The sequence below is a fragment of the Drosophila yakuba genome, chromosome 2L (assembly GCF_016746365.2).
Source record: "Drosophila yakuba strain Tai18E2 chromosome 2L, Prin_Dyak_Tai18E2_2.1, whole genome shotgun sequence".
Lineage (NCBI taxonomy): Eukaryota > Metazoa > Arthropoda > Insecta > Diptera > Drosophilidae > Drosophila > Drosophila yakuba.
The window spans coordinates 3,207,162-3,223,137 of NC_052527.2; the positions used below are offsets into that span (position 1 = coordinate 3,207,162).

General features: G+C 42.0%; 2 protein-coding genes across 2 annotated transcripts; one reads left to right on the forward strand and one right to left on the reverse strand.

Moving 5' to 3' along the window:
* The first annotated feature begins 235 nt into the window (after positions 1–235).
* On the forward strand, positions 236–892 carry LOC6526682 (accessory gland protein Acp29AB). The gene has a single exon (XM_002087752.4). It carries the CDS (start codon positions 268–270, stop codon positions 784–786), a length of 519 nt encoding a protein of 172 aa, XP_002087788.1. The 5' UTR covers positions 236–267; the 3' UTR covers positions 787–892.
* LOC6526683 (protein mothers against dpp) lies at positions 813–15,860 on the reverse strand. Its single transcript, XM_015197807.3, has 4 exons — positions 15,705–15,860; positions 3,767–4,245; positions 3,010–3,700; positions 813–2,752 (listed from the first exon to the last, which is right to left on the reverse strand). Exons 2-4 carry the CDS (start codon positions 4,034–4,036, stop codon positions 2,346–2,348), a joined length of 1,368 nt encoding a protein of 455 aa, XP_015053293.1. The 5' UTR covers positions 4,037–4,245; positions 15,705–15,860; the 3' UTR covers positions 813–2,345.
* Positions 15,861–15,976: the final 116 nt, after the last annotated feature.

Below are 15,976 nucleotides of genomic sequence, written 5' to 3' on the forward strand. Positions count from 1 at the left end.
TAGAGAGTGCATTTTCAAAACAACACACAATCAAATGGAACTATATACCAGAAACAATTTGTTTGTCTTATATGTATATAATATAAATGTAGATAAAACGAGCTCCTTACAAGCCCATGTTATGAATAATAAAAGTAACTTACCATATAGTTAGTATTTAAATGATCGAAAAACGTGCCCGCGGTTTTATAGAAAAGCTCTGCTGTCAAGCCTATAAAATCGGCGGACTAAAACCGAAATATTTCAGTTGCCTCATAAGTCGGAACCATGTTTAAACTCCACGTAGTTGTGATCTACGTGCTTATAGCTGGATGTGTCCAAGTCCACGGATGCGGGGATTTCTGCTTCTCGAAGATGGAGGGCATTATGGATTACATCGAGGAGATGAAGGAAGAACTGGCCGAGCTCAGATTTCTGAATGCCTTTGAAAAGATCGGATCCGACTACTATTACTTTAACCACTGGAAGAGGACTAACTGGACCACCGCCGATGAAGAATGCCGCAAGATGAGCGCACGACTGGCGGAGATTCGCGACGAGCGGGAGTATAACGCAATCCTGCCCAGATTGCAGGCCAATATGTACTGGCTGGACATCACCAACAGGGGCCAGGGGGATCACTGGTACTCGCTGAACACTGGGCATCCGGCTGCCTTCTTGAAGTGGCATCAGGGCGCGATGGACAACAAAGGATTTTCCGTTCACTGCGTAACCAGTTTCTACGGCGACATGTGGGATGAAAACTGCTCAAACTATAACAACTTTATTTGTAAGTTAAAAAAATAAATAAAAATTAACTAAATTTGCATTGGTTTAATTTTTAGATTTAAAGTGTTTATTATATGTAATTGAAAAAAAACACCACAATCAAATAAAGAAATGTAAAACTCCAGCTGAAGAATATCTTACTTTCAAGCAAAGGTTTTCCGTTTTTCTTTTTTACTTTTATTATTTTAATTCATATTTTTAATGTTACATTAGTACGTTTAACATTAAGAGGCATGCAAGGCGTATTTAAGGCAATTTATAGCATTCAAAAACCAGTAAACTTCAAGGCAACTATTTCTGTTGGTAATCAGTATCTCCGCTTGCATATTAAGACATTATTAAACTTGTTGTTTGCTCTACAATTATTCGTACAACATCAAAGGCCCACGTGGAATATCGAACAGGCACAAATATTACATTAGTTTTTTTTGTTTGTTTTTAAGTAAGGCCGTGTTTTGCCCAAGCCTCTAATATACAGCTATTTTTACATTCCATAGTTTTAGTTTTTATATCTTATTTAAATTTGAGAGGATTTGCACACATCCGATAGTAAAAAAAAGTAATAAAAGAACTCAAGAGTCAAAAACAGTTTTTTATTTAGGAAGTAAGCATTTCGTTTGTGTTTTTTATTATCGTCTACTTATTTTTCTGCGCACAAAAAATGTAATCGAAAACAAAATAAGAGAAAATCATAAGCTTACGAAAACTAGAGTAAAATTATACATGTATATTTTTATATAAAAAGGCAATTTTCTCGTGGTCTAAAACGTATTATTTTTACTTAAGATAACAAAAGATCATATTGTTTGGAAAAATGTATTGATTCAGTAGCGATTTTTCCATTCTTAAATTTCGCTGGTATCTTTACTTGTTTGATGTTTTCGATTTGTTTATAACTTAAAATTAGTTAAACCATATATTCAAATCAACTATATTGAACATTGAATTCGTTGATCAAAGACAAACCGCAAATGAGAAGAGTAAAACATAAGCTAGGGTTTTTCAAAATCATTTTAAGAAATGTATTGCAATAAGTGTTTTCATATCCCTATGTAAATTTCTTGTTCCTTATGTAATAAAAGTTGGTAGGATTAATTAAATGTGTTTTTTGTTTTTTTTTTATATTTAAAGCAGTTTTGCAATGACACATAATTAGCACTTGAAATAGACTTGAACAAGAACTGTTTGCCAATGGGCATAGATCATTAATATTATAGCATGTAGATCATTGTAAATAGTTATACCATTTTGTAATTGGTTTCTTAGCTCGCTGTCCTCTTTCATTACTCTGTTTTAGCGTTAGGAATGACATTCGCATAGAAAATCATACGATAAACTATAAAATATGGGCAAAGGGCGGGTGTTGGAGTAGCTTGCGTACATCTATATAAATCTGCAGCTGAGTGGCATATATCAGTTGCGTATCTCATTCTCAGGCACAGATCTATGCTCCCTCCATTGTCCTGTGTTCTCTACGTCTTTTCACACTTAGCTTTCACTCACACGCACTCATTTAGCTACTGGTTTTGTATTCTTTCTTTTCCGTCTACACTGAGGACTTGCGCCTCGTCTTAAGCTTAGGATACCGAACTAATTGCATTATGCGGCGAGCCCATTTGGGTGAGCACCTTGTCCAGCCACTGGAGCGGGCCATGCAGATGGATTTCGATCCAACAGGGCGTCGAGGTCACGTCCTGGCGATGGTACTCCGCCCCCCAGCCCTTCACGAACGACATCCGGATCGTACACATCTTCGTTAGCTCGTAGACGGCCTCGAATCCATTGTTCACCGACTGCGACAGCAGCTGAGCAAATTCCTGGTTGTTGAAGATCTTCAGCGAGCAGCCCGGCGGTATTTTGCACACGGTGCTCGGATGGAATCCGTGGTGGTAGTTGCAGTTGCGCGACTGCACGAAAATGGCGGAGTCGGACAGGCACTCAGCGTAGACCTCGCCGGTCACATAGTATAAATGAACGCCCTTGCCTGCGAAGGGAGAAACATTTGTTAGTGTTAAAGGTTGCTAGTAGGATTCTTCAAGTTCATTGCTTTCTGCTCTCTAATGCCTATTCTTATAAGTGATAAGCACTATTCGTTTTCTAATTTAAGCATACTTAAGTGTAATCTAGCTGAGTTATTAACCACTTGAAGATAGTTGCTGATGGGAAATCTATGTGAATCGCTTAATTTAGCTGACCTAATTCCAAGCTACGTGCCATCAATGAACTGGTAAGACTACGCACCTATATGACGGCGTGTGTTCTCGATGGTGCTGTTCCTGTTCACATTGCTCAGCTGGCCGAGGCAGCAGCGGTCCGAGTTGTTGGAAGGATTCGTGAAACCGTCGACGATCACGGAGTTATTGTTGCAGTGGAACACCTCGCCCACCCGGCAGTTCAGCTCGTAGTAGGCTATCGACGCCCAGAAGGCGGGCTCCGAGTAGCTAACCTGGGCGACATCGCCCATCTGAGCATCCAGCAGCTGGCCACCGTCATTCGGATTGTTGGAGTTGCCGTCCTCCGAGGGACTGTAGGCGGGCGGCGGTGTTCCCGCCAAGCTGTCGTACGGCGAATTGGGATTGGAGTTCACGGAACTCGGACTGCCCACCGATGTGTTGCTGGTGCTCAAGCTGTGCGAGTTGAATCCACTGTTCGAGTAGCTCACATTGTGCGGCATACTGGGCTCGGCCACATGATTGAACTGCAGCATCGAGTGTCCGGGCGCGAATTCCGAGTGGCGAGGAACGAGTACTGGCGGCAGCACCGGACTCTCCACGCGCTTATAGTGGTACGGATTGATGCATACCTCCTTCTGCTTGGCGCTAAACGGATACTGGCACAGCTCGAGCGGCTTCAGTTCGTGGTGCGACTGCAGATCGGGCCAGCGCCACACGCGGCAGTAGATCACATGCGGCAGACCCTTGCGATGGGAGACCTGAAAGATAAGTAATAAGAGTTAGTAATCGCAGATAGACAGCTGCCAATGTGGCGTGGTACCCACCTGTAATCGTCCGTCCAGCGAGCGTGGAATGGTGACACACTTTGAGGGCTGGCCGGGACAGGAGAGCGCCCGCTCCAGCTCCTCGATGGCGCCCTTGCGCTTCTTCAGCTTCTTCACCAGACTGTCGACGGCCTTCTCCGCCCACTTCTCCTCCTCGTCGCCCTGCTTCCAGCCCAGCAGCTTCTTCACCGCCGGCGATGTGAATGAGAACAGCGAGCCCAGCGTGGACATCGCACTGCTGGTGTTCGATTCCACATCGTCGGTGTCCATTCTGCTGCTGCCGCTGATTGGTGTCGTCAAGCTGAGGTTGTTGTTGCTGCTGCTGCTGCCACTGCTGCAGATGTGGTTATTGTTATTGTTGATGTGGTGGCTGTTGTTATTGTTGTTCTGGTTGCTGCTTATGATGCTGCTGCTGCTGGTGCCGTTGATTTGGGGTGGAGTCACCCGATAACCGGTATAACTATCAGCGGGCGGATAGTCTGTGAAAAGAGCAAGAAAAAGCTAATATAAATAATAAATACAAATGGATTTGCATGCATTCATCATCGAGCTTAGATTGTCTCAGCAACGCCCACCACACAACGCATGCAAAATGCGAATGCACAGAGAGAAATAAGACGAAGCTAAACTTGAAGTCGAACTTCGTGACCAAAAGTTACTTTGAAAGCAACGAGGTTTGATGTGTTCAAAAAGAGCTTTAAAAGGGGTGATACCAATTAAGTTGACCCTTTTTCTTCCAGTGTCTTTGCCCGCTTGGCCAAGTGCCCAGCAGGAATCGGAGGAGGAGTGAACATCGTGTTTTTGGCTTGTGAATGAAGTCGTTGGGAGGTTCCTGTCATGAACGGACTCCTCCCACTTTCGATGTTGGCGTCCAATTGCATGCAAATTGCCTGCAACATTTTCTCATTGAGAATGATGGCTATTATTGCCTCAGTTAACCAGCTAGCTGATTAATCGAAAGCCGATTTCGTTGGAAACTTATTTTTATCTATTAAATATGGTTATTGTTCACATTCAATCGCAGCTGACGTCAATTGTGAAACGTTTCTATTGTAAGGGGGGATTTTTGGTGGCTGGCAGTTCTTTGAATTCTAATTCTAAAAAACCACTAAGTTTACCAGAGCGAAAGAGTTTTCACTGCTATACACTATTAAAAGTAGCCGGAAATATTACTAATTTTTGAAACAACAATTGGAATAGGTCTAAGTTAAATTTATGGTGCAAAGATAATAGTTTCAGGTGCTGATTTTCTGCTTGCCTTATCGATTCTTAGAAAATCGACATTAAATATTTGAGTAATCAACAGAAAAAAACTCGGAAGTCAACAAATAAATCATTAGATTGGAGTAATTGTATTTAGCTAGGCCTCACTGTATTGCAGTTATATCTGAGCCGAGTGGCGAGAACTGCATCTCATAATTAGCGCAAATGATAACCAAATGGTGTTCAACTTGTCAGCGCCACAATTGTGGGTATGCCCCCCTTTTTTTCACCTTCCCCCCGGAATTTTCCCCCCAAAGACAACCATTCCATTTGAATTATGACATTTCAATGTTAACAGCATTTCTGAGGAACTTCTCCCCAAGTGTGCTGGCCAAGTGACTCGAGTTGGCTGTCTTAGCCGCTGTGTGTTGGACTCAATCTCGCATTTTTCCTCAAGGTGTCAGAAAATGTTTGATTAAATTTAAAAGTGACAAAACCTAATTGAATCAAAATTTGTAGTAGCAATTAATTTGTGCAGGCTGCAGCAAAAATCGCCGAGCCACACAAGGCGAGCCACCAAGCCACCATGCCACCAAACCACCCATTTATTTTTTTTTTTGCGGCAACCAAGTTGGGCTGGTAAATCCAATTTCAAAAGCAATTAAATGCCGGCGATAAATCAACAAGTGCAGCACTTGGACAACAAGCAAACACCTCTCGATTGGGCCGACAGACCAACTGGCGCATTTTTCTGGCCAAATTAGCCGTTGCGTGAATTAATTTCCATTTTCTCGCTCAACTCAGGCCTAATACTTTGGGGCGTTGCCGGCGATTTCGTACTTTGTTTTTATTTTTATTATTCTTATTTTTTTTTCATTTTTCGCCGCATTGACAATTTATGTTGTCGCCCATGGAAGGGGGCGTGGTCAACGGGGCACCCACTTTTCTAACTGCCCAAAGTCAACCAGAGCCTCAGGCGTTAGATATATTGCACCAAAAATGCTCCAACTTTAGCACTACACTACAAAAATGGATTAATCATATTAAAATCACTGATATTCACAACTCACACAACTACTTTGAAGCTTAAGGACCTCTTCCAGCACTAAGATTGGGTACAAACAATCTGGAGCTTATCGCAAATGGCACTCTTTCCCTATAACTAATCCCAAAATTAAACATGAATTATGTCAGCGCACTTCTTTCGAATCCTAACTTATTTCGGACAATCGGTTCACATGGTCCCTCCTTTTCAGGAACTCCGGTTACAAACGGAGTGACACTTGGCGGGCAGACTTATCAAGAGGGTCACTTCAGATAGAGAACTCTGCGTATTTGCCCAGCTGACTGGATGGAGTAGTGTGTTTTTAGGAGGCAAGGGTGGTGCTCCATTGGAATTCGATTGATTGTGGGGCAGGCATACAAATTTGGATAATGCCCCCGGCTTCTCTGTGTAAAGCTTGACACACGGCTGATTGCAGGTGGGGTTCTCTATAATCAGTCGCTTTTCAAAGGAGGGCAGCTCCCCAATCTAATTCGCAGGAATTGCATAAAAACTCTATTTACATGATCTTAACAACTTATTCAACATATTTATCATGTTTATCGAGGGATTTGCTTGTATTCTTAGTAACAAAGTGGCTTTCTTAAGCCACTTAAAGGTTTTTCTTGTTTTGACTTGAGTTAAACGATACTAGATATAAATTTAACAATTTGATAAGCCATTTATGAGCCATTGTCATATGGTTTTTGCACGCATGGGACATTCCCCTAATCAATTAAAGATCAATAATCGTAATTTGCAATTACATATTACCCGAGCTCAGATCACGTATCCAACTCCCTTCTTTTTCCCTCCTTTTCCTGCCTTTTGCCCCACCCAAAAGTGGCCCAGTCTTCATTCTGGTTCCAAGAAATCCGCACTCGAAGAAAAGTCCTTCATTACTTTAGAGCAAATTCCATTGTGTTAATGATTTATAGTTAGATATAGTTTACTTGGAGGTACTACTTTGAAGGATTGCATATTAAATGGACTTCGTACAATATTCTGGTAAGTAATACCAACCATAGCTAGTTTCTTTTCAGTGCAGCGCTAGTCAGGGATACGCCGATCATAACTCACATGGAGGAGCGGAGGAGCGAGGACTTCGAGGCACTTTTATGGCAGGCACGCATTCGCGCATGCGTATCATACCATTCCAATCGATAATCAATCATAAATGCGCCAGTGACAATAAGGCGTAAATCATGGGAGCCAGGTAGAAATCAAGGTGGATGGGTACTAAGATACAAAGTTACTGAGGTACTGAGCTACAGAGATACCGAAGTACAGAAGCACTTCCGCTGCCATTGAAAGCGGGCAAAAAGCGTGGTAAAAGGTAGTACGAGTACTGCCACAATACAGAAAAAAACAGAAAAAAAAAACAGAAAAAACGATCAGAGAGAGAGAAAATAGGGACTTGGACCCATGTTTAAAAATAAACAAACAATGCACACACAAAAACGCTGAGATAAAGACCAAACCAAACAGGCGGCCAAAGTTTCGATTTGATTTGAGGAAAACTCAAAAATCGAGCAACTCGAGGCAACCGACAACTACGAGATACGAGCTACGAGCTAAAAACTAAGAACTAAGAACGTACACATGATGATGATGTTGAGATTGCAGATATTATTTTATTTATTTTTATTGCACGCACACACACGCACACACACACACACACACACGAGCGCGCGCGAATCGAAATCAGCATCAAAATGTTATTTTATTCGTATGCAAATCGCAAATGCGACCCTCCACGACGATCGGGGATTCACGCTCTCTTCAGCAGTTACATTTCCGATGCGAGTTTTGATTCAATCGTTATCTTTTCATGATAACTCAATATATTACAAGCCGTTCGCCGTGTATTATTGCTTATTTCAGCCGCAAATTACGCAAAGTGCCCAGTGGAAATGGCAGCGATCGCGAATCAGAAGTCAACTGCACGACACAACCGATCGACAACGAATGCCGAACGAGTTGCCCACCAAACTGAGTGCGCCGAGTGTTGACTGACTGACTGACGAACTGACTGACTGACGGACTGACGGACTGAGCGGCTGAGTGAGTGACGAACTGAACGCAGCCCAAACTGCATTCGTATGGCGTATCTGTGTGAGTTCGCCAGAGATGCGAAGTAGCAGGCCCACCCTAAAGTATCTTAAGGTAATAACAGTTTAAGGTAACCAAACGAAACTAAGTTTCCAGGTTTATATAAAGGTATATCACTTTTCCCTAATTCTCCATCCATACAGAAGATACTTAATTCAATTAATTTTAAATGAAAAGAAGTAAAAATTCTAAAAGCACAAACCTAAAATGCTACCTTATTTAACTCGCATATTACAGGTATTATAATGAAAGTCTACTTTTCGCTCTTCTAGTGTATTAGTGCCCAGTTAATCACCACTTTATCAGCAGCTATTCCGCAGCCCTGATTTCCGAAGACCGCCGCGTGACGTATTCGCGCTCCTGTGCTCGTAATTTTCTTTCAGTGTGTGTGCGGGCCGCCAAGTGCACACCACTACTACGCGGGCACTGAAAGTTTTGTTTTAAACAAATCAAATGCCTATCTGCAGTTGGGGCGCCTGCACGTAAGCGCGAACGTGTCTGTGTGCAGCCGAGCACACAGCGAGAAATAATATGTAACACTAGCAATTCTATTAACAATTTTACTTAAGCAACTAGGCCAACACTCTGGAGTACGCTGTAGTCATATCAGCGAATAATAACATGTACTTCACTCTTTTCCGAGTAAAAGACATTGCTGTGCACTATTTTTAGATGCACACCGATTTGTTTGCAGTGCATGGCCTTTGATGGTGGAGGTGGTGGCGTCAACCCACAGTCACAGTCACAATCAAACTGTAAACACCCCACCGCAACCACAACACAAAAATGGGGAAAGGGACTGCCAGGGGAGGCATTTGGGAGAAGGCAGCGTCAACGAATTTTTTCGTGCGTGGGACCGGCGCGTAATTGAACCTAAAATTCGATGGAGCCGCCGCTGGCAGAGTGTTTTCGATACGAAAATAACCGGGAACACAACGAAATTCTCCTCGCGGATGCACTGCCAACTATTTAATAGGGAACGCAAGGAGGCAAACAGCTAGTTCCCTAAGCCTATGCACGAAACTTGATTTATAGTTTAGATAGTTTCGTTACTAAACCTTTTGAAGTTAGGTGCAGCAAACCTATTGTCTTGACCCGGACTGTGCGGGTGCATAGAATGCGAGCATGTTTATGTGCGATCGCAACTCCCTCCGTTTTTATTGCGTGTTTAACACTACTAAACGCGAACTTATTGCCAACATGGGTAGCATTACACAGTCGCAGTGAAATCGAAATAGTAATGAAACGCGCTCCCCCTCGAAAGCAGAAGTGAAAACCACGAAAAAAATAACAAAATAATTATGTAGTCCCTTTGAAGCAATAAAAATTTATGCACGCAAATTGCACAAGAGCGGAAAACTCAAAACACACACACACACGTGCCAAAGTGCAAACGTCAAGGGGCAAAAAAAATGCGCAGGCACGGCAGAAAATCCTTTTTTAAGTAAATTAACTCAATTCTAATTGCAAATAATTGCCGCGATAATTGCAGGGGGCCACGCAGAGGCTTTGTCATGTGAGTAATTGAGCTGTCAACATGGGGACATCACCACGCTTTTCCGCAAAATACAACAAAATTCACAGTCGCTGGTGGGTGGTCTACACTACTTTCAAATAAATAGGATCCTGTTGCAACATTTACTTTGCTTCATGACGTAAAGGATTATATACATTGAGGCACATTTGTGACTAGTATGCAATTGCTTCTCTGTGCGTAGTAACGAAGCGCACCATGTAAGTATGCGAATATATAAACTTCTAGTTATTAGAAGTAAGATATACCACTATGAATGAGAAACTGCATTTCCCTTTAATAACTTTCTACTGTATAAACAAATATTTTAACAAAATGATGACACCTCTCTGTTTTCTACTCTATCCTACCATCAAATAGAATGGCAGCTCTTCTAATAGAAGTGGACAAATTTCGATGCCAATTAAACCTCGCTAAACATGTGACAAAAGTCAACTGCCAGTAGCTGAAGTCTTCAGCTTTGTTGTCATGTTTGTTTGCTCCTTTGTTGCCACAGTGTTGTTGCACTGTATCCCAGTTGCATTGTTGCATCGCTGAGTTGTTGTTGTTGTCGTCTCACCGTCAATGCCGACGCCTAAACATGCAACAATTGTTGCGTGTTCAACTGCCAATCAATGCCAATGACTGCCGGACCACAGCAGCAGCAGTGGCAGGAATCAGGAGCAACACTTGCGGCCAAAATGATGGGTGTCTTTCAATTAAATACAGCGTAAAACAAACAAAATTACTGCAACTTTACATTTTATTACATTTTATCTTCAATGAATCTGCTTAAGAAACTTGTAATAACTTCATTTATGCACTTGGAATATTTACCTAAAATCCCTCATCACTATTCTGCTGAGCTCGTCTGTGGAGCAGAAAAGGTCCTAAAGTGCAACGTGCAGCAGAGCAACTGCAACTGCAGCAGCAGCAGCAAGTTCGTCATCGTCATCGGCATCCACGATTCGTTCGGTTCGCTTAAAAAGCCATAAATATGTGGAGTATGCGCCACAGTTTCCGAGATGGCCCCCTCTGCCCCCTCCCCGTGCCCCTCGGTGCACTATCCCCCCAACCCGCCGACTCTTAACCCTTCCGCCTGTCCTGCGGGTTAAACGTGCTGCTTCAGTGTGGCGCCTAATGCGTGCGCCAAAACAAAACGTAAAAGAATTCTTAGAAAAGCGTCGCCGCGCGACCAAGCAAAAAGCAGGGAGCTTGGGGCGGAGAAGTCCACAATCGAGTGGATTAAATGGCACAAACATGGCTAATTACATGTATTTAACACGCACGGGGGCAGTCTGTATGTACTTAAATGTTGGCAATGCGACACAAACAATGACAAGTACCACAATTATGGTCAAAAGCTGGACGGCGATCCACTAGAGACGATCGCCAGGAGGCAGCGCAAAAGCCCACCGAAGCTGGTGGGGATTCAACAAGATGCAACGAGTGGATGATCACCACCAAGTCAGTGTTCATTTCTGGCTACTGACTTCGAACCTAATATTACCATCAGTTAATAGGTCTTCCAAACTTTCTGTACCTGATACACTAAATATTAAGAAATCCTTAATATACTAAAGTGCATTATAGAAGAACTACCAATGAGTATGCAACTAGTTGTAAGACAACTTTCCCGCCACCTGACCAGCATTTGATGGATATCTACGCCATTAAAATAGGAGCGGCTGGGAATGGGAATGGTGGTTCTGCCCATTGGCAGCAAACTCCGCGTTGTCAATGCACAAATTTATTAGATTTTAAATGCAATAATTATTAGCATTATATGGGCAATGAAGCGCCGATCGAGAACAGCGCCGGAATATGGAATCAGTCTTGGCCACAGTTCACTGTGTGTGGCTAAGACAAATGGACACTTGGTATGCAAGCTGGCCCACAGCCATTGCCAGTAGCTGCCAAACTGTAAACTCTAGTTACGGGCTAATTTCATTCAAGACGAGCTCGTTTTGCGTGGGTGTTGGCTCCACCGCCTGTTGCATGACTTCGCCGCCTCACCAGCCCCACTCGTAGCACCACTCGTAGCCCCATTTCCCCCGCCCCCTACACTATATCCATAACTATTGCCATGACAGTTCGGCGACAGAGATTTATGCGCTGCAATTTCCCACTTTATTGCAGTTTAAAGTTGCGTTTTCATAAGTTTTGGCGCAGTTTGTCTCTTTTAGCTGCCATTTGCCTCAATTTCGCGCCCTCAATGTGGCACTTTTACGGGTTACGAGCGAGTCGGTCGGGGAATTTATATTTTTACGAAGTGTTCAAGGGTCTACAATGCTACTTATCATTATAATTATGGCTGGTTTATGTAAAGATTCATATGAGAGCATTTGTAAGTCGCAGCAGCTTTGTATTTGTACTAAGTGCTCCAAAAGCCTAAGTATAAATTGTATTCTTTTATCATAAAATATTTAATTACTTTACAGAAAAGAGTATTTAACAGTTCGGACTTGCGCTGCAGGCAACAACTTTTGATCTTTGATTTAAAAGCCAAAGCTGCGAGTTTTAAAAGCCAAAGCCACCAGGCCACTGATAAGAATCTGCTTTGGAGTACTTCTTAATAAAGTTGTTGCCGGCATTATGACAATCAAAGAGAAAATCCTATTGCGACGAGGTCTAAAAATAAGTTCAAATTCGTGTGGACAATTTTTAGGTTGCCTTTTTGTCGTTGGGCTTTGCCGAGTTTTGTTTGGCGTTTTATTACCATTGCGCGAACGGATTATCGCGACAAGAAGATCAAAAGCAGGAGGACCAAGCGGATGGGGGGCATAACACATTTATATGGATATCAAAAAATAACAAGGGGCCGCCCACTGACTCTGGTTGAGCGAAAAAAAAAAGAATACAAAACCGAAAAGCGTAAATCACGCTTTCGATAGATCTAAAATTAGTTTCCTGCGATAAGCCATTGCCAGATTAATGCAGTAAGTTTGCTGGATATATACATCACATGACCATCAAAAACAAGAGAGAACGCTATAGTCGAGTTCCCCGACTATCTGATACCCGTTACTCAGCTAGTGTAAGTGCGAAGGACAGTTTTTGGCGGTTTGTGGGCGTTAGAGTGGGCGTGGCCAAAAGTTTTTTGGCAAATAGATAGAAATTTACAAGACTAATACAAAAATGAAAAAATATCGAAACATTTTTCAAAAGTGTGGGCGTGGCAGCTTTGGGCGGTTTGTGGGCGTTAGAGTGGGCGTGGTAAAAAGTTTTTTTGCAAATTGATAGAAATTTATAAGACCAATACAAAAATGAAAAAATATTAAAACATTTTTCAAAAGTGTGGGCGTGGCAGTTTTGGGCGGTTTGTGGGCGTTAGAGTGGGCGTGGCAGCATGATTCGACAAACTTGCGCTGCGTCTATGTCCCTGGAGTCTGTATGCTTAGTCTCAACTTTCTAGCTTTTGTAGTTCCTGAGATCTCGACGTTCATACGGACAGACAGACGGACAGACGGACGGACAGACGGACATGGCCAAATCGACTCGGCTATTGATCCTGATCAAGAATATATATACTTTATATGGTCGGAAACGCTTCCTTCTGCCTGTTACATACTTTTCAACGAATCTAGTATACCCTTTTACTCTACGAGTAACGGGTATAATAATGTAAAATATTCAATAAAATAATATTCAATATTTTAAGATGGTCTAATTAATAACGAAGCTATTACTCAATACCAAATACTAAATTATACCCTGCAGTTTTGTGTCAGAAATTGAAGGGGAATGGGAACTGGTAATGTCTTGATCACATTTGATTTAGGTTTTTATTAATTTCGCCGAGTTACTGACACGAAAATTTGCATGTTGCTTGTTGCACAAACTGCGCATAAATCCAATTAATAACATAATTATTTGGCAAGCAAAACGCAGCGGTTCGAAGCTTATTTCAAGAGGCCGCCGTTCAGTTTGCGACTGCATTTGCCACTTTTTGTGGTGCGTAGGCTGAACCACCAAATCACCAGTTACTTGGACCAACCATCAACCAACCAACCAGCCAGCCAACCACCGTCGTATGCAAATTGCCCATATGCATTTTGTGTCTTTTTCCCACTGTTTTTTTTATGCCTAAATTGAAATATTGACTTTGCGCACTTAATTTTCGGCCTGGCAAATTTGCATTGCCAATCAAAATGAGAGGGACGCTAAGTTAAAGGTAAATTTCTAGCTAAACAATATGCAACATAAATTAGAAAAGCATTTTAAACATAAGGCAAACCCAACTGTCCCGTGTGGGTGCCAGAAACTTTAGATCGGGGGCGTTACTTCAGACCAACCATAAGTCTTATTGAGAACTTCTTGCGGCGTTTCGCAAAATGATTTGTGGTCTTGCCCCGGGAATTAACACGACAACTAAAATGGGATTGGAAAACCACACAGCAGATAACGAATGCAAGTCACAAATCAGATTAGTCGGGAATTTTTAAAAGTGATTCAGTCTGTTAAAAGTGATTATCTCGCCATAGAATATTATGCCTCTTCAGTTTCTATATATAGAGGTATTATTTTTAACTATAAAGAAAGGTTTTTTGACGGACCTGTTAAACACCACCATTCATCTTAAGCCAGTGCTCACTGTCTTGAATCAGCGAAGCAAACCGCAGAAATGGAATATAAGCAAACCCAAGAGAACCCAGATCGGAACCACTAGAAAAATCAAACCCACCCACCCACATGTCGAGCGGTTCGCCAAGTGGAATTGAGTGCACACATTGCAAATATTCGCGTCTTGTGTCGCGATTCGCTTCAGTTGCATTCGACAAAGGAACAGCTTTGGCTGCAAGTGCAGTGATGTGCGCTTGGCTTTCCACCCACAAGATGGATATCTTCAAGGTAATTTGGATATTTCTAAAGATGATTTGAAAACTCAAATACCTGCTTTAAAAGCATAAAGGATTTATGATTTATTCTCTACAATAATCTAGTTTTATTTCTTATTCAGGAAGCTGAAACATGCTGTTTTTGGTTGTACTTCTTGGTAGCTATTATGACTGCAACTGCAACTGCATTTCCATTTCCATTGCACGCAGTTCCCACTCATTTTCCTCCCCCGCTGATAACGAATAGAAGCGCATCCAACGCGGCGTAGCGTAGATAAGAGCACTTGGTGCACACAAATTTAATAATGAAAAGTTACTAAAATATTCACAGCCCAGAATTACTATCTACCTAAACTAAGTACTTTTGAGTACATTGTTTTTACTACTCAAATTTCGATTTTGGTTCACCCCTTTTGCTTCCAATTGGAGCTTGGCATCACTGGCGGCAACGCTTCTGATAAGATTCGAGCGCCGCGACGCTGCTTATTATTTACCGTTTGAAAGCCAGAGAGTGGAGAGCAAACTTATCAATATTAAGCACAGAAGCTGAGTCATAAAGGTGAGAAAAGAGAGCAAAGTTCCCTTTCTAATTCGATTATTCACCCAAATGTGCAGCGCATTTCTATTGGCTTTTGTTTTGGTGCACTTGAAATGAATAATAATATTGAGAAATTCCGCACCTGTGCTGGCGGCAGCGACGCCGACCGAGGCAGCGGCAGAGGCTCAAGTGGAATTGGAAGGGAAATGTTCAGACAAGAATTTCAAGTATTTTCAAAACATAATAAAAATTTAATTTTATTGTGTGTATTTATAAGTGATGCCACTTTTTCTTAGTTATTTTTGTTTTTTCTTTTGCTGTTTTTGGTCGAATTAATGGCGCGCACGCACTTATACATACACAATACACAACGCGCACACATGCACACACATATTGCAGCATATTCTTATAGGAAGAAATCAACGGTGATCGTCCCTGCAAAGAAAAACAACTACAAAACCAATTCTGTTTTTGCCCCCAACACAACACACAACAACAATAATAACTAAAACAACAAGAATAACAAAAACAACAAATGTGTGGCGGTCGCAGCTATGATGAAGAAGAAGCAGCATCAAAGCACAAATACAGGCAAACATTTTTTCTCTTTCTCTTTCGCCCGAACGTAATTGCACATAAAAACCGATTTTCCTGTGGCAAAAATTGGTGAAAACGGGCTGGATGCTACTCACGCGTAGATTTAGACACTTGCTGGTTGTTTATATCGACATTTTGTTTGCTTCTTCGCCCAGCAAATGTGCGTAAATTGTTTTTCAAAATTGTTTATCACGAAATGCAACACACACAACACACATTGAAAACAGTGTGACCATAACTGGCGAAATATACTAGCTTTCATACCATTTGCCGTGGCTAGAGATGTACTATTCTGACTATCGCTTTGCCTGAAAATATCGTTAAATAATTCCAATTTGAATTGGTTTTCATTTTTAAAAATCTAGTT

Excerpts from the sequence above, each read along its gene's own strand:
- LOC6526683 (XM_015197807.3), bottom strand. The coding sequence starts at position 4,036 with ATGGACACCGACGATGTGGAATCGAACACCAGCAGTGCGATGTCCACG. Across the intron at positions 3,701-3,766 it reads CGCTGGACGGACGATTACAG|GTCTCCCATCGCAAGGGTCT; the intron begins GTGGGTACCACG and ends CTTATCTTTCAG. Across the intron at positions 2,753-3,009 it reads GAACACACGCCGTCATATAG|GCAAGGGCGTTCATTTATAC; the intron begins GTGCGTAGTCTT and ends CTCCCTTCGCAG.
- LOC6526682 (XM_002087752.4), top strand. The coding sequence starts at position 268 with ATGTTTAAACTCCACGTAGTTGTGATCTACGTGCTTATAGCTGGATGT.